The sequence below is a fragment of the Vombatus ursinus genome, unplaced genomic scaffold (genome assembly GCF_900497805.2).
Source record: "Vombatus ursinus unplaced genomic scaffold, bare-nosed wombat genome assembly UNPS02010548.1, whole genome shotgun sequence".
NCBI lineage: Eukaryota > Metazoa > Chordata > Mammalia > Diprotodontia > Vombatidae > Vombatus > Vombatus ursinus.
The window spans coordinates 8,932,525-8,950,691 of NW_020950326.1; the positions used below are offsets into that span (position 1 = coordinate 8,932,525).

Below are 18,167 nucleotides of genomic sequence, written 5' to 3' on the forward strand. Positions count from 1 at the left end.
CAAAAGCAATAGAAGTGGAAAGTATCTGCATAACTAGCAAGCAACACAAGTACACGTCATCTGAAGAGGTAGCATGCATTAATACTTTTGAGCAATAGCAGGTTAAAAATTTTCCCCTTATGTACTCATACTGGTGATGCTGTTTTCTCCTCTAAATCTGAGTATTACCTTTCTACATTCAGCAAAGCTTGAAAACATTTACCTTATTTTATCATGCTAAAGAATGAGTAAATACAAAAGTAATTTTACTTCCTTTCATAAAAGTAAAATAATTTTTTCAAACATTATTAAAGCAAAAGTAGTCAGTTAGCATTATCTATATTGGTAAATGGAAGAATTTTACAAAAGATTTCCCCCACAAAATTAACAATTAACAAATGGTTAAGAAGAACTACTCAGAACTGCCATCATATACAAGAATAGGTTCTAATAACAAAACCCAAGTTCCCTGGGCAGATGCCATATTCAGGACAATCCTTTATTGTTCTTTGCCTTTTTTCTTCTTGAACTTGGTGGAGTCTGAGTCAATGGTGTTACTTTCTTGTTAACAATTGGTGGTAGTTTAAGTACAATTTCATTATCTACTTCATCATCATTCATTTCAGCTGCTTGAGCTTTCCGCCTCTCTAAAAATGTTGGTGAACAAATGGCTGTGGGACCCTAGATACAAGAAACAAAAGACAAAAGTAAATACATTGAATGTCATTTCTGGTTTGTGTATGTGAAGGCTCTTAATTTACAGAGATACAGAAATGTGGACTCTTAAGATGAAATAAGGACACAAAAGGTAATCTAGTCCAAATATTTTATTTTACAGATGAGAGAACTGAAGGGCTAGGAAAGTCAACTGATTTGCACAATTAGTCAAAGAGTAAGGACATTAGACATAAATATCAGTCTGCTTTTAGAAAGCAGCTGTAAATCTGGTTTCTATATTAATTTCAAGGCGTTTTCACACTTCTTCATTCAATTTGCATATACAAGTAGGTAGTAGTTCAGATACTTGTCAAGAAAGTAAGACTGATCTCTTCCTCTTTAAATTAATTAGAGCATTAATACTGAAGTCCCTGATGTAAGCTGCAAATACTACTTTTTCAAATTATATATCCCTATATATAAAATTACATACATTGAGGTGAATCAAAATGTAAAGTACTGTAATAAGTCAATTTTAATAGGTTCTCTTAAACTTATCTCAAACTCTAACTCCCCATATATAAAGAATTTTATTATAAAACAATGACTCACTTGACTTCTGAATTTTAAAAGAAATCAGTAAGTTATTTTCACCTATCGAGCTTATTATAGTGACCACATCTAAAGCTCGATGCAGTGTAAATAATGTAATTTTACCTGGCTGTCCACAGAATTAAAGACAGTATCTGAAACATTCATTTTTTCCCTCTTGGGTAAATCCTATAATACATATTTAACAAGTTATTTACATATATACACACACCCCCCATACCTATCTAAATATGCATTGTTAACATTTGGTGCCCCAAATACTTTTACCTCATTATCAACAGACTTCTGAAGAGTAGTCCCTGCAACCTTCTTTTTTCTCCTGTTCTGTAAAACCTTAAACAAAAGTTTAAGATGATAACATTTTAATATAGTTTTGAGATTATTACTTTTGTTATTGATAACAGTTTAGACCAGTAATTTTTAACCTTTATTTTCATGGACACCTTGCTTCCCGCACCCCAGCCTTGAGAAGCCTGGACATCCCTTTCTCAGAACGTTTTAAAATTAATAAAAACATATATTAAAAAGGAAAACAATTATATTGAAATAGTTATAAAAATATTACCAAAAAAAGCAAGTTAACAGACCCCAGGTTAAGCATCCCTGATATGGACAGGTCAGTAGCTTTCCTCAAGGGAATGGAAGAGTGGGGAAGGGGAGAAAAGAGAAGTGTATACAAATAAACAAACATATTACAATGTATAATGTAATAAAGGTATGGATGGAATCTAAAGTCCTCTAGACAGCAGACTGAGATAGAATAGTGTCCCAATTTGGTTGGCCCATTGAGTATGTGAAGGGGAAAGATAAGCTGGAAAATAAGACTGGAAAGAGTTGAATGTCAGGTCAAGGAATGTGTATTTTATCTTGGAAGCCATAAGAAGTCACTGAAAACTTTCTAGCATAGAAACAACATGGTCAGATCCATGCATCAGAAAGAACAGATTGTACAATAGAAGGCCTAGAGGAGGGACAACTAGTTAGAAGATTATTACAAGTCTGTGCCTGATGCAGATGGGTATACCTGTAAGCAAAGAACAGGACTAATAAAAGAGATGTTATAGAGGGAAAAATGATAAGGATGAAACTGATGAACTCTAAGGATAAGAAAGAGAAAAGATAAATTCCCCCTAAATTCACTGGGAAAATGGTGGCATTCTCAACAGAAAGAAGAGAAGCTCAGAGGAGGGAAGAGGAGTTGAGTTCTGGAAATGTTCACCCTTAACACCTCCAACACATACCTATGTAGGTATTTGGAAATATAGGAAAGAGCTTCAGATAGTGAAATCGAAAACTTAAATTTGAAATTACCTAAATAGGAGTAAAAACTAAGCCATGGAAAGTAGATGAAATAATGAAGGGAAGAAGTTTACAGACAGCCTAAGATGAGGTATAAGGGGACATATTTAAGGAGTAGGAAGTAGACAATGAATCAATGAAGGTGACTGAAGAGAAATAGGACAAGTAAGAAGAAGCAGGAATGAGTGATGTCATGGAAATCAAAGGAGGAGGGAATATTTGGAAAGTAGGAGTAACTGTGAGACAAAAACTGTAACAAGGTCAAGAAGGGAAGAAGACTGAGAAAAGACCATAATATTTATCAACGAGGAGGTCATAGTAATCTGCATTGAGATTTGAAAAAAAAAATCCACAAATAATATAAGATAGGGACAGAGAGAATGTAGAAGAGGCTGGTAAGGGTCCAAATAATAGGCTCAAAGACTTGAGCTGATCAGAAAGAAATCTGTTAGGTCCAGGAAGCCAGTCAATCCACAATAAGGGAACAAGTTTGCTATTACATAGTACTTACTCCCCTAACTCCAGCAGTTAAGTAACAAAGCTAGCCTAATACAAAGACTCCAGAAGTCACAGTAAAGCCATACCTGAAAATTGCTCATCTTTTTGAAAATGGACTATTCCAGCTTTGAACTGGTCCAGAAAAAAAAAAAAGGGTGGGGTGCCTTAGGGGACACACATGCCCCAGCTTGGTCCTCTAAGCCCTTCTTAGGAAGGAGCTGAACAATTATCAGTGGGTATTGTGTTGGAAGCATTGTGGAGGGTCCTAATCAATTTTACATTACAGTAATAAGCGTAAGGCTAAGGTAAAACCTGCCTTTTGTCACTGGGTTGACTGCTACTGGAAATTTATCTACTGTTTGATGCCCACTCTGTCAGTCACTTTGAGCTCCTGTGCCATGGAAAAGACAACCGCCACTACCCTTATGCTGGGATGGAATACTAATGTAGGGCCTGAACGCTACTCAGCTGCTTTTGTCCTCCTGTGCTAGACAAAAGCACTGCAGGTGTTGCTACTGCTGGGGCCTAACTCTTACCTTCCTGTGCTGGAGGATAGACATAATACAAACACAAAAGGCAACAGAACCAGAGACTCCTCTAGGCCAGTACATGTACTTTATTTCCCGTGTGAAAGTAATAGTCATTTCTGCTGGGGTTAAGGAAAAGCTATTGAGGCTTGAGTTCTATGCTCTTCAGGGACCCCTAATTAGAAGTAACAGAGAATTACAGCTCAGTTGGGGGTGTGGCAGAGTGGAATGGAAACCTTTTAAACTAATGCAGCATCCCTGACTGTCCTTAGCTAATTAAATGGGAAGCAATGAGTACACCTGTCCATATCCCTAATTCTATAAATATCTTTAGGCCTCTGAGGAAGATTTTAGAATTGTCCTTTCAAATGCCACCCCTCCTCACCCCCAATGGCTTGCACCAAAGAATGCAAATAAATAAATAAATAAAAATTGAGGTTTGTCCCTCAAATTCCAAGTTAAAAAACAAAACTCTAATAGTTTCTTCAGCACAGTCAAAACAATACTAAAATACAAGCGATCTGCTTTGATTTGCATTTTCTCACTGAAGAACCTCATATCACCCTCTTAATGGTTAGTTATTTTCATATACAATTTTAGGACTGCTGGTTCAGCTGCACAATCATTTCCAAAAAGTCATTCAAAACCAAAGTTTGACTTCCTAAAAGGAAGGCCCTTTAGGCCCTTTGAAGTTTCAGAAGGCTTCTCCTAAATTGGGTGATAATGTCCATTACATATAAAGGTATCCAGTCCCAACAAGCACAGCACAACTAGTTATTTGGAATTAGTCCTCCCAATGAGGGGAAATCTTTCTCTATTCCTTAAATTTCAACCCTTCAGGCTGCTCTGAAGGTAAGCCAAATACTTTAGAGATTCCCCTAGTAGAATATAAAGGCTTAAATTATCAGGCTCCAAATCCAAACAAAGCTGGAGGGCCTGAGACAAAGTTTGCCCAATTATCTTCAAAATTTAGTTCTTAAAGACAGGCATACTCACATCAATTTCTCCTTGCTGAAAGGCCCCAGGTGGTTTACCCTCTAATGTGCTATGAGGTGAAGCTCACAACAAGCAACCATCATTCTAGAAGCATCACCAAAAGCACCACCAAAAGTGTATGACACCCAGTCAGGGCTTACCTTCCTTTGCACTGCCAACTCAACGAGTTCATTATGTTCCAATCCTGCAAAACTAGGGCAAATATTCTAGTTTGGTCTTGATTCAATCAAGTCCCTGAAGTACTTTAGATTTAACATTGGAATAAAATGAGGTATTAGCCATAGCAGAAGAATATTCAATGAAGACAGGTACTGAGGACACCTCAAGATGATCTGGCTGAACAAAACTCCTTTTCTTAAATTACTCATCAAGGTCCATCAGGCAAGCATCAGAGGTGTCCCTGGAGCTCTTCAGGACTGCTCTGTGCTCAGGTAATGATAATGTGATATGAACAGAATCAACCAAACCTGGAGAAGGTCTCAATACCTTTTAAGGAAAAAGCAGACTAACCTGAATGTGGGTCGGGACTAGGATATTGCTCCTATCATAGAATGGTAGTGACATTCAACTCATCTTAGATTTAAGGTGCCACACAGTAAATTAAGCTTTACCTAATACAATTCCCAAGGTTAACTTTGGCAAAGATATATTCCTAACACTCGGCCAAATACACAAAATCCTTCATAGATTTTTAAATGTAGTTCATAAATAAACACTTACTAATTTAGGAAATGTATAATCTATTCCCTTTTCAGCTAATCTCTTTCGGAGCTTATTTTCTTTCTTTTTAAATCGCTTCTCCATTCTTATCTTTTCTTCATATGTTCGTTCCTTGTTATAGCGTTTTACTGCTGGATGAGAGGGCTTTGAAAATGGAATGTCACAGCCTTTGAAAAGTTCTTCATGTACTTTTTCAGGTGGCACAAAATGACCTACAAAATACACACAAAAGTTCTCTCAATCAAAGAGAAAATTGAACATGGTTTTCCTAATTACTACCACTTTCGAACCTTAATCAAATAAATTACAGTGTAACTGACTAACAACATGGGGAAAAATGTAAATACTGATCTCATAAATAATATGCTTAATTTCATGTACAAGGATAATCAAAATCAGAACCTTTGACTTCTTTATATACTTAATACTGAAAATCGAACAGGAGCTTTACCCTTTACACATTAATTTTATTGTCATTTCCTTACCACCAATCCCTATATCCAGCATTTCTCTACCCCTTTAACAATAAAATTCCACAGGGGCAGCTAGGTGGTGCAGTGGATAGAGCTCCAGCCTTGGAGTCAGGAGGACCTGAGTTCAAATATGACCTCGGACACTTGACACTTACTAGCTGTGTGACCTTGGGCAAGTCACTGAACCCCGACTGCCCCACCAAAAAGCTAAAAACAAACAAACAAAAAAATACCCCACCAAAAAAATCCCAGAAATTACAAAAGTAGTCAAATCTCAGATTTCTATGGTTGCTGGAAACAAAGTTTCCAAGAAATTTTCATTTTCCTGTCTGTACAATATTTAGCAAAATCTAGCTATGATATTAACTAATATTTATATATCAACTATTATATGTGTCAGGCACTATGCTAAGGGCTTCATAAAGATTATCTCATTTTATCCTCACAAAGACCTTGGGAAATACTGTAGTGGTTTGCCATTTCCTTCTCCAAATCATTTTACAGATGAGGAAACTGAGGCAAAAAGCGTTAAGTGTCTTGCCCAGGGTCACACAGCTAATGTGTGAGGCCAGATTTGAACTCAGGAAAATGAGTTTTCCTGACTCCAGGCCTGGCACTCTATCCTCTGAGCCACCCAGCTACCCAAAGGGGTGTGGGAGTGGGAGATGTGGAATGCAGCACCTCAAGTATAAGGGTGGGCAGGTACTTGGTCCACCATAGGTACTGTGGCAGAGTAGTGAAACACACCATAGCAGGTACAGAGAGCCTGTGGTGCTTGCACCACTGCAGATTACTGCACCATAAGAAAGTATAAAATGAGAAAAATACCCCCAAAATCAAATTTTATTTTTGAGGTGATGGAGAGCAAGGAAAGCAATGTTAGTTGGTGATTTCCCACCCTACCTCAGCTGAGTATGGACCCAACTTTTTTTCTAAAACTCAATTTACTTAATTTTCAGTTTTGAATTCTCTCCCACCACCCTCTCCCCCCTCTCCCCCACACATTGAGAAAACAAACAAACAAACAAAAAAGCCTGTTACAAACATGTATAGTCAAGCAAATTCCTGTAATAGTCACATTAAAAAAAAAAAAAGCTTCAATCTGCAGCCTGGGTCCAGCACCTCTCTATCTCAAAATGGATAAAGCATGTTTCATCATGAGTCCTTTGATTCCACTATATTGATCAGTTTCTAAGTCTTTCAAAGCTATTTTTCTTTACAATATTGTTGTCATTGTATAAATTGTTATCCTAGTTCTGCTCACGTCGAATCAGTTCACATAAGTCTTTTTTTTCTAAAACCACCACCTTATTTCTTACAGCATAAGAGCATCCCATCAAATACATATACCATAACTTGTTCAGTCATTCCTCAATTGATGGGCACCCTCCTTGGTTTCAAATTCTTTGCCACCATGAAAACAGATGTTATAAATATTTTTGTACATAGGGTCCTTTTCCTCTTTCTTTGATGTCTTTGGGGGTTATAAACCTAGTAGAGTTATTGCTGTGAGGGACCCAACTTCTTTACCAAATCATTTTTCTAAATGCATTAAAACACCACACCACCACCACCATCACCCACCACCACCTGTTTGCAAGCACAGTAGAGGATACCTAAGGAATACATCCTTATGGAGATCACACTCCACGTAGGCAAACAAAAGTATGAAACTAGAGAATAATATTACAACAATATACATTAACACACCACTTATCTGGAAATCAGAGCACAGATTTATAGCTAGAAGAGAACTCAGAAGTCAAATCCAACCCTTTCTTTTCACAAATGATGAAAACTAGGGCCCAGAGATATTGACTTGCCCAAAGTCACAAAGATAGCAAACAGAAGGAGCAGAGATTTGAACTCAGGTCTTCCAACTCCACATCTAGGGTTCTTTCTACTACACCCAACTGCATCTTTTTTACCTGAAGAGTTGACCCATTGCTCACTTAGAGAAATCTGCTTTGTAGACAACTATTGTTAATTATAGTAATATTTTTGTAAGACTTCCTTGAAACCCAGTCAAGATAAAGTTTCTGTAAGATGTAAGCTTGTTATCTGGAATATTCATCATGTAGAATGTTCTCCTATGCAGTCAGAGAAGTAGAGAATCACTGTATAATCAGGTAAGAGAAGGAACATAGTCATGCACTGGATGGTACTTTGTAGATATGCTTCTTGCTGGCTCACACTCTGCCCTTCCCTCCAAGGGACAGGGATCAAGTTAAGTATTTTGCTTTAAAAATGAGGGAAGCTCAAGTAAGTTTTTCATGAAATTATCTTAACAGCTCATTGCTCTTCTAGCATTACATAAACTATAAATTCTGACAGGCATTATTCTGAACTGGAAACTTGGAAATGCACCTAAATCTAACCAATTATCCACAAGGAATTACCCTGGAAATGAGTTAGTTGTCTCTAAGTGGCTGAGCGGCCTGATCACCATACACATAAGCCTCCAACACTAGAAGAGGATTCATTTGTAATATTAAATGTAAGATAAAAGAGAAAAAGGAGAAAACTGCCCACCCTGAGATAAAGACCATATTATAATCACGTCACAAGTCTGACAGGAAAATATCTTCCAGAGATACTTACACTTCAATAGCCTTTCACAAAAAAGGTAGTTGTTCATTGTATCAGCAACAATCTTAGCAACATCATCAGATTCAAACTCCAGAAATCCATAGCCCTTACTATTTCCAGTCTGCAAGAGAAAGTCCATCATGAGAAGGCACAGTGTGAAAATTTTAATAAACAAAAAATTCCACAGAATTTCACTAATTTAAGTCATGTAAATTACTTGTTAAGGGTGCCAGACTGAAGACAACTAACATAATACTTCATCACACAATCACGAATGGCCAGCAATTTAAAAAACAGAAAAAAACTTTTTTTTTTTTAAAAGAAAGGTTAATACAGTTGTGATACAAACAAGTGGTAGCAATTTACATATTCACTATTTTCCCTCTAGGTTTTCAAAAGACTGCTCTCTCTTGGTTCCCGTCCCTGTACGACCACCATTCCTTTTCAGTTTCCTTTGCTGGAACTTCATCCAGTTGTATCCATCTAACCAGGGGTGTCCCCCAAGGCTCTTTCCTGGACCCTCTTATCTATTATTTTCATTTGGTGATCTCGATCACCTCCCAAGGATTCACTTATCACGTCTATGCAGATGATTCTCAGGTCTACTTATGCAACCCTGACCTATCTCCAGATCTTTCATCTCACATTCCCAAATCTCCAAATATTGTAACTATATCAAAACAGATACCTCCAGGACACCTTAAATTCTCCTCCATTAAATTATGGGCTTCTAGTGAGCAACTTTTTTTTTTTTAAACTTTTCTTCTAATTCCCAGTGCTTAGCAATATTGTCTGACATGGAGTAACGCAGTTAATACTTACTGACTTGAGTTTTATTATCACTAGAATCCAGGACTTATGATGGGATGAACATGACATAGTTCACTTAGAAACTGGCATGGTCTCATAAGCTCAGTAGTGGTGTCATAAATGGAGTGCGTAGCTGTATTTATATACCATTATACTACCTAAGTCAGGAGATAAGGGATTGATGGGTCTAGGAACTGGAAGTGAACAGAAGTGTTGTCACGTGCAATGTAGAAAAGGATCCCTCAAACACACAACTGTTAGGAAGAAGCAGAGGGGCATAGAAAGTGATGGTACAGAAACTCCCACTGAAGTTTCTAGAGAGCAGGATGAGTTCAGGTGTAAAACACTGGCAGTAGGAAATCTACTTTAAAATCAAATGAGATGCAAATTAGCAAAAATGACAAAAAATTGACAACAATCAATGTTGGAAAAGTTGTGGAAGGAGAGATATACTAATACACTATTGGTGGAACTGTGAAATGGCATCACCCTTTTGGAAAGCAACATATAATTATGTATATAAAGTGATTAAAATGTCCATATCCTTTGAATCAGATTCCATTAGTGGGCTTCCTCAAGGAAGTCATCAATAAAAAGAAAGTCCTAAATATTCCAAAGTATTTTATAGAAGCACTTTTTATGAGAGCTAAGAATTAGAAACAAAGAAAATGCCAATCAGTTCGGGAATAGCTAAACAAATTTTGGCACATCAATATAATAGAATATCACTGTGCTAAAAGAAATGAAATGAGTGCAATGAATAAAGAGAAACATGGAATTATCTAGATGAATAGTAAACAGAACCAAGAAAACAATATATATAGTAACTACAACAATGCAAATGGACAGAATTACACACAAAAAAGCTAAAAAAAAAAAAGTAACAAAATCATAAAGACCAAGTGAGACTCAAATGCAGACATATAAGAAAACAATCTCCAATCTATCCTTTTGTGGAGGTAGAAGGTTCAACAGTGTTACTACCTTATACACATTTTCAGAGTTTTAAAAATTATCAATTAGATGTGATTTTTTTTCCTCTAAAAAATGCTATTTATCATATGAATTGGCTCTCTTTGAGGGAGAAGAGGGATTATTGAGATAATGATGTAAAAAATAGAAGATATAAAAAAAACTTATAAAAATCATAAGAGAACTAGAAAAGACAAGGAGAGGCTGGAAATAGTGTATTTGGTTGGATCTCATCCACTTACATATCTCTGTGGGAGGATGTCTAGAAGATTTGTCATTCCAGGTCACAGAATCATACATTTTAAGAGTTAGAAGATCTCTGTGGTCATCTAGCCAAGAGTAAACTGGTTTTTCTGCCAACTTCTAACCATTACTTCTAGTGCTACCCTCTGGGGTATAATGATACTTCAAATATTTGAAGATAGGTAGTATTCTGACCAACCTGACTCCCTCCAAATTATGTTGTGTTGCTAGTGAGCCCACACAAAGCTAAGAGATGAGATCCAATCTACTGGTTTTCCATCATCTTTAAACATAAATTGTTAAATTTTTAAGTCATGTGCCAAAATTCACTTCCTTGGGAGAAGGGCATTCCTCTTTTTAGGCAGTAAGAGGAAAAAGTTTGGGGGCAGCAGCTTCAACTAGTCTACAATGTTAACAGTGATCAATCTGAATACTGTTGCTGTTCATTCGTTTTCATTCATGTCCAATTCTTTGCAACTCCATTTGGGATTTTCTTGCCAAAAGATACTCATTTTACAGATGAGGAAACTGAGGTAAACAGGATTAAGTGACTTGCCCAGGGACACACAGCTAGTAAGTGTCTGAGGCCAGATTTGAACTAAGTAAGTGGAATCTTCCTGACTCCAAGCACATCTACTGCACCATTTAGATGGCCCCCAACCTGAATATAACCTTCGGCACCACTAACCACGTCAAGACCCTTCAGAACTGCTCTATTGCTTCTAGGATAATATACAAGTGCCTTCACCTAGCACTTAAAACTCCATATTCTGGCTCCATCTGTATCACTCCAGGTTTCTCAGTACTCCTCTCACAACTACTACATTCTAATCAAAATGCTCTACCTGTGGTTCCCTGATCTTGGCATTAATCTTCTGTCTCCAAGCACCTGTACATTAGCTTCTTTGACACTCAACTAAGGTGCTACCTCTGCTAGTAAGCCACTCCAGATTCCTTTAAAGGCAGAGACAGTTTTTCATTTTTGGTCTTTGTTAACTCATCATTAGCATAATGCTTATAATAGCCTCTCTCACACAATATAGATACTTAATGTTTGTTGAACTGAAAGGGAGCTGACTCCCTATTATAACAAAGATGCTTTTTTGGGGTTACTTAATTTCATTACCTAAAAACTATAGGAATGTTACAGATCCACATGTTGTAGTATTTACTAGGAAATGACAGGCCTCTATGCTTTTTAAAAGTGTTAATGAAAATTTAAAAGTATAACAATGACTGATGGGTCTTTTTCTGACACAGCTTTTAATGAAGGATGGAAAAGGAATAGGTAGTATAGGAGGTGTGCAGGCTCTGAAAAACAATTGATTTACCCTGTAGTAAAACTTCCAATGGTCATTTTCTAGTCTCGAGGAAGAAGTTAAAAGTCTCTGCATCATGATTTATATTCCCCTTGCAATCCTATTTTCTCTAGGAATACAATAGATGAAACAATCAAACTTAACTGCACTTAACTTTTATGGAAATTACTTAATACTATACTATAAGCAGATTACAGAAAGACAACATATTCAATCCTCTCATTCTGACACTCAAAAACAAATAAACAAGATATCATGATGCATTAAATGAAATTTAGGATGACTGTGCTTCCAATAAACTCTTGATTTCCAATTTTCCTATATAAGTTTCAACAATGGAAACTGGCTGGAAAAGCATATGAAAAAGGAACAAGAAATGGATGAGAGCAGAGTCCTATAGAAAGAAAATAAATCTCTTTTCCACAAAACAGGCTAAATTAAGGATAGAGTGCTAGACTTGGAATCAGAAGACCCAGGTTCAAATCCTGCCTTGGACAAGTATTACTAGTTGTGTGATCCTGGGCATGAAACTTAACCTCTTCAAGCCTCAGTTTCCTAATGTGTAAAATCAGCCTCTAAGGTCCCTTCAAACTTGAAATCTAGGATCCTATGAACTATAAAATCTTTACCTTTTTACTTCGGGAGAGCCTAAGTCTTTTGACAGTTCCAAATTGAGTGAAGTATTCCTTGAGTTGAGGTTCATAAAGGCCTCTGGGAAGGTGACCCAAATATACCACTCCAGGAGTCAGTTTCTCTGGCTGAAAAACGGGAGAAAAAAGGCTCACATCATTTCTCATTCTCATTTAACCTAAGAAATGTTTTCCCTAAATATAACTAATCCAACTCTCCTCTTTAAAATGGGGCCCAGATGCCCTCTTAGACCCCTTCCAGTTCTAAGTTCATGATCCCACACTTGTAATTCTAAAGATGCCCCCAAAATCATTTACCATGTACATATATAACTTTTCCTTTAAATAGGTAATCTCAACCTTTCACATATTTACTCTTCATTGTGATTACAAGTCTTTGAAACACGACCACCCAAGGCAATGGAGTTGTTTTAGACTATAAACCAGAAAGGAGATAGGCATGTCTTTCAGTATCTCCTAACTTAAAAACACGGGCCTGAAGTACTTACAAAACTACTTGGGCTGGGGGTAGAGTGGGAATATCAGAATTTCTGGAGAAGCAGCTCCCCCTGCCCCTCATATTTGATGCTCTTACCTGAGAGGGAAAGGCAGAAGAGTATATATTGTGAAGGGAGGTGGTGGTAGGAAGCGAGTCTAAGAAAGAGGTGGGAAACCTGCAGCCTTAAGGCCACAGGTAGCCCTCTAGGGCCTCAAGTGCTGCCCTCTGACTTAATTCAAACTTCTGTAAAACTTGGTCTCAGTCAAAATGCCATACCCAAGGACCTAGAAGGCCACAGGTTCTCCACCCCTGGTCTAAGACGTTTAGGATTAGGTAAGATGAGGCCTCCCCACCATATATATTTCTCTTTTCTTTACTGTTCTCTCTTCTCAAAAATTCTTATTTTCTGTCACTACCTATATTCTAAATCTCAGATAACCTTCTTTCTATTCAGGACTTTTCTGACTTGACAACCCAAATCCCAGACATGCTCCGAGGTTCATTCCAGCTTTAATTCTATCATTGATTTCATCCTTCAAGACCCAGCTCGTGTCCCATCTCCTCCAGGCAATGTTCCCTCAAGTACAATTTGTCTTTTAAGACACACGTCACAGATATCCCACCCCCACTCCCAGCCCCTTGAAGCCCAAAGCCTCCCACCAAACAAAGTTCCTTTTCTAAGCAGACCCTCACCTGCGGAGGCGCTGAAAACCTGAATAGGTCATCAAGATGGGGGAGGGGGCGGGGAGAGTAGGAAAATAAAACAGCGCGCTCTCGGGCCGAGCCGGGCAGGAAGACCGGCGAGGCCCACTCGGGTCGGAAAGGACACGCGTGTCCGTCTCGTCACAAACCGCCCCCACGCCCCCACCCCCGGCACGCGCCGGACCTCGACTGAGGCGGGTGGCTCGAATCCCCGCCCCCCACCGTTGACGGGAAGTGCGCACGTGCTGCCGCATCCGCCGCTCCTCAACGGCCGCTCACCTTACTAGCTCCACGCTTGCGGACACTCGCCACCCGCTTCTGAAACTCGGTCTGCAGCTTCGGATCCAGCGACAGAAGCTCTTTGGGAACTTTGTTCGCCGTCTTCGAGCCCGACGCTGTAGCCGTACGCGTAGCCTCGGCCACACCAATAGACCACTGCGCCGCCATTGCGTCCTCAGTCTGGGAAACTTCGCACACCAGGCGGCACTACCGGAAGTGCGTCATTCCCCGGAGTCCGCGAGAGGAAGATTGGGCGGGGCGAGGGAGGGAGGGCGAAGGAGAACTTCAGGAAGAGTTTTGAAAACGGACCGGTAGAGAGGGGGCGGGGCCTAGGCTTCAGAAGAGCGCATGCGCCATCTGCCGGCCTTCGGCGTGCTTGACTTTCTTTAGCTCAGTGAGGACCGAGTTTTCTCCGAGCTGGTGGAAGGGTTTGGGAGTGTGGGATGCTCGACCTCCAGGATCTTCGGGATCTCAGAGGTCATCCTAACTCGCCTCCCTCATTTTACAGTTGAGGAAACAGTCTCAGAGAGCCTCAGAAACCGATTTGCCCAAGGTCACACAGTCACAGTAGCAGACTCACATGAATTCCTTGATTTGAAATCCAAGCTGGATTTTCCCACTGTGCCAGGGCATTGCCTGGGGCTTCCTCCGCCCCATGCCCAAAACTGGAGTTGGAATACTCTTTGCTCCTCATTGCCACTTCCAGGTTCTCCTCCTTCTTTCAGCACCCAATAACCTCTCCTCCTTTGAGGTTCATGCTCTTCATATCCACCACCCAATGAAAGTCCTGGTAGCTGTCCCAGTCACTCACCTTTCTTCTTCAGTGAGTTCAATACCTGTCTTACAATTTTTCTCTCTTCCCCAACTCCTACTCATATTTGGGGACTTCAACATACATATTGATTCTCCCTTAAATACCCTATGCACTTAGTTCCTCAACCTACTCACCTCCCATGACTTCCACCCTACCTTACAAACATGCAAAGATAGGATCTTGCCATCAACCACAAATGTACTGCTTCAATAGTAGTATTCAATATTAAAGAATTCTGTAATCCTCTATCCAACCATAATCTATTGACTTTTCACCCTTCCCTCTGCCTTCCTTTACATGACCCTACTACTCTTCATCCATACTGTGGCCTCCAATCCTTTGACCCCTCAATTCTCTCCCAGGCCATCTCCCCTGCCCTTGGCGCTCTCTTCTTTTCTCCGCATCCATTGATGAACCAATTCAACCTTATATGGTCCTCTCTTGAATCCCTAGCCCCCCTATCCTATCACCTATTACACCCAGCCAAGCCTCACCCTTGAATCACTGCCACCATTTTCATCTACATGTTTGTTGCTTAATGAAGATAGAGAAAATCATGCAACTGTTCTGATTGGGTCCACTTAACTTTATGTTACATAATCTCAACTGGACCCTCACTGCTAAGAGGCAATCTGCTGTACTTCCCTTATCAATTTGCTATCCCTCTCTCCACAGCAACTCTTCCAATCCCTTTCATCCCTCCTTAAACCTCCTGTGGCTCCTTTCTCCTCCCACTTTCTCTGCTGAGAACCTGCCTCATATTTTACAGAAAAAAATTGAGGCCATTCACTATGAAATCCATCTTTCTCCCCTCTTCCTCATTCAGATGCCTTCTGCCACTATCTCCTCCTTCACCCTTGTTTCGCATGATGAAGCCTTCCTTACTCTTTACCACGGCTAACCCCTCTACTTTTGTGATCCCATTCCATCTTGTATCCTTCAACAGATTGCTCCCTCTATCCCACTTTCACTTATTTTCATTTTTTCCCTCTACTGGCTCATTTCCTACTGCCTGCAAAGAGGCTCATGTCTCCTCTATCCTGACAAAAACAAAACAAAACAAAACAAAACAACCCTCACTTGATCCTTCCATCCTTGCTATTTATCATCCTATATCTTTTCTGCCTTTTGTAGCCAAACTCTACAATAGGTACCTCTACTTTCTCGCCTGTCATTCTCTGCTTAATCACTTACAACCTGGCTTCTGACCTTCTCCAAAGTTACTAATGATTTATTAGTGTGACAAATCCAATGACCTTTTCAAAATCTCATTCTCTTTGACCTCTCTGCAGTGTTGACACCTTTGATCACTCTCTCTACCTTGATATTCCCTTTTTCTCTAGGTTTTTAGGACACCACTCTTCTGATTTTCCTTCTATCTCTCTCACTGATCCTCTGTCTCCTCTAACAGTAGGTGTCCCACAGGGTTCTGTCCTGGGCTCTCTTCTCTTCTCCCTTTATATTACTCCACTTGATGATCTCATCAGCTTCCATGAATTTAATCACTATCTCTATGCTGATGATTTTCAAATCTACTTTTCCTGCCCCAATCTCTCTACTGATCTCCAATCTTGCATTTCCAACTGCCTTTCAGACATCTTGAAGTCAATATGGCCAAAACAGAACTCATTTACTTTCCCAAGAACTCCCCTCCCCTCCTACCTTTTTAATCACTATAGAGTTCAATACCACCTCCTAGTTCTTTAAGCTGGCAACCTAAGAGTCATCCTAGATTCCTCACTATCTGTCATCCCCACATCCAAGGTATTAATGCCTGCCAATTTCATCTTTGCAAGATCGTTCAAATAAACCCCTTTCTCTCCTCTGACACTCACCACTATAGGTTAGGCCCTCTTCACTTCATGCCTTGATTACTGCACTAGCCTATTGATTTAAGTGAGGGAGGGCTGTGCAAAGGCAGCAGCCTCACTCTCCCTTCTGGAGCCATCTGGGTCTAGTGGCAAGATATAGATCAGGACAACTGGAGATGGCCCTAGGTGCAGTGTGGAAGACCTTGGCCTTTTAAAGCTGAGGTCTGTCCCTGGTCTGTTTGTCTGAGGCAAGGCCCATTCAGTGATTAAGGCTAGGTAAGAAATGAGGCAAAGAATAGCCTCTTTTACTCAGTCAAAAAAAAACCAATCAATCTGGGAGGAGAAGACCCTCAGAGTTTCTGGCCAAAACAGAAACAATTGCTATTTACACTCACTGAGGAGGCATCAGGGCCCAAACAAAGACCAAGTGAGGTTTGGGCTGGGACACATTGTTGGCCAACCAATGAGATGCAGAGTGATTTGGGTTTAAGGCATAGTCCTTAAAAAAGAAATCTAGCCTGTAAATTCCAATATATCTTGAGAAGTTCCACTGATCAAAATGTATATTCCTTTGGGCAGAGCACCTGCAGGAAAGGGTATATATGTGAACAGAGAGGAGGGAGAGAGAGAAGAAAGGAGAGAAGGGTGAGGGAGGGAGGGAGGGAGGGAAGGAAGGAAGGAAGGAGAAAAGGAAGGAAGGAAAAAAAGGAAGGAAGGAAGGAAGGAAGGAAGGAAGGAAGGAAGGAAGGAGTTGCATTGCTTAACTGGAACTGGCCAGTTGGAAAATCTAGGATCAAATACATAATTCTCTGGTATTCAAAACCCTTCATAATCTAGTCTCCTATCTTTCCAGTCTTCTTTTTTCCCCCTATTTAATATTTTCCCCCAATTACATGTAAAAACCATTTTTAACATTCATTTTTTTAAAAATTTGAGTTCCAAATTATTTCTCTCTCTTGCCTCCCCCCTCATTGAGAAGGGCAAGCAATTTGATATAGGTTATTCATGTGGAGTCATGCAAAACATATTTCCATGTAAGTCATATTGTGAAAGAAAACACAAACAAAAAAAAACAAGAAAAATAAGGTTAAAAAAGTGTGCTTCAATTTGCATTCAGACTCTATCATTTCTTTCTCTGAAGATAGCATTTTTCATCCTTTGGAATTGTCTTGGGTCACTGTATTGTGTGAGAATAGCTAAGCCATTCATAGTTGATCATTGTACAATATTGCTGTTACTGTGTACAGTGTTACCCAAGTGCTGTTCATTTCACTTTTCCTGAGTTCATGTAAGTCCAGGCTTTGCATCATTTCTTACAGTACTATAGTATTGTATCACAACCATAGAGCACAACTTGTTCAGCCATTCCCCAATTAATGGGCACCCCCTCAATTTCCAATTCTTTGCTACCACTAAAAGAGCTGCTATAAATATTTATGTACATGTAAGTCATTTTTCCTTTTTTATGATCTCTTTGGGATATAGACCTAGTAGTGGTAGTGGGATACAGACCAAGTAGTGGCTATAGGGTATTCATGGGTTTTATAGCCCTTTGGACATAATTCCAAATTGTTCTCCAGAATGGTTGAATTAGTTTACAACTCCACTCACAGTGAATCAGGAATGCTTGAAAGTCCTCCATTTCATTGAATATACTCAGTTTTTCTGGGTAGATGATTCTTGGTTATAATACTAGCTCTTTTGCCTCCTGGAATATAATATTCCAAGCCCTCCAATTC

General features: G+C 39.4%; 1 protein-coding gene across 1 annotated transcript; it reads right to left on the minus strand.

Annotated features, from left to right (window-relative positions):
• Window positions 1–228: 228 nt before the first annotated feature.
• On the minus strand, window positions 229–14,003 carry NIFK (nucleolar protein interacting with the FHA domain of MKI67). The gene is made up of 6 exons (XM_027854766.1): window positions 13,804–14,003; window positions 12,324–12,452; window positions 8,363–8,471; window positions 5,289–5,500; window positions 1,516–1,581; window positions 229–660 (listed from the first exon to the last, which is right to left on the minus strand). The coding sequence occupies exons 1-6, from the start codon at window positions 13,969–13,971 to the stop codon at window positions 466–468; spliced, it is 879 nt and encodes a 292-aa protein (XP_027710567.1). The 5' UTR covers window positions 13,972–14,003; the 3' UTR covers window positions 229–465.
• Between the last annotated feature and the right edge of the window lie 4,164 nt (window positions 14,004–18,167).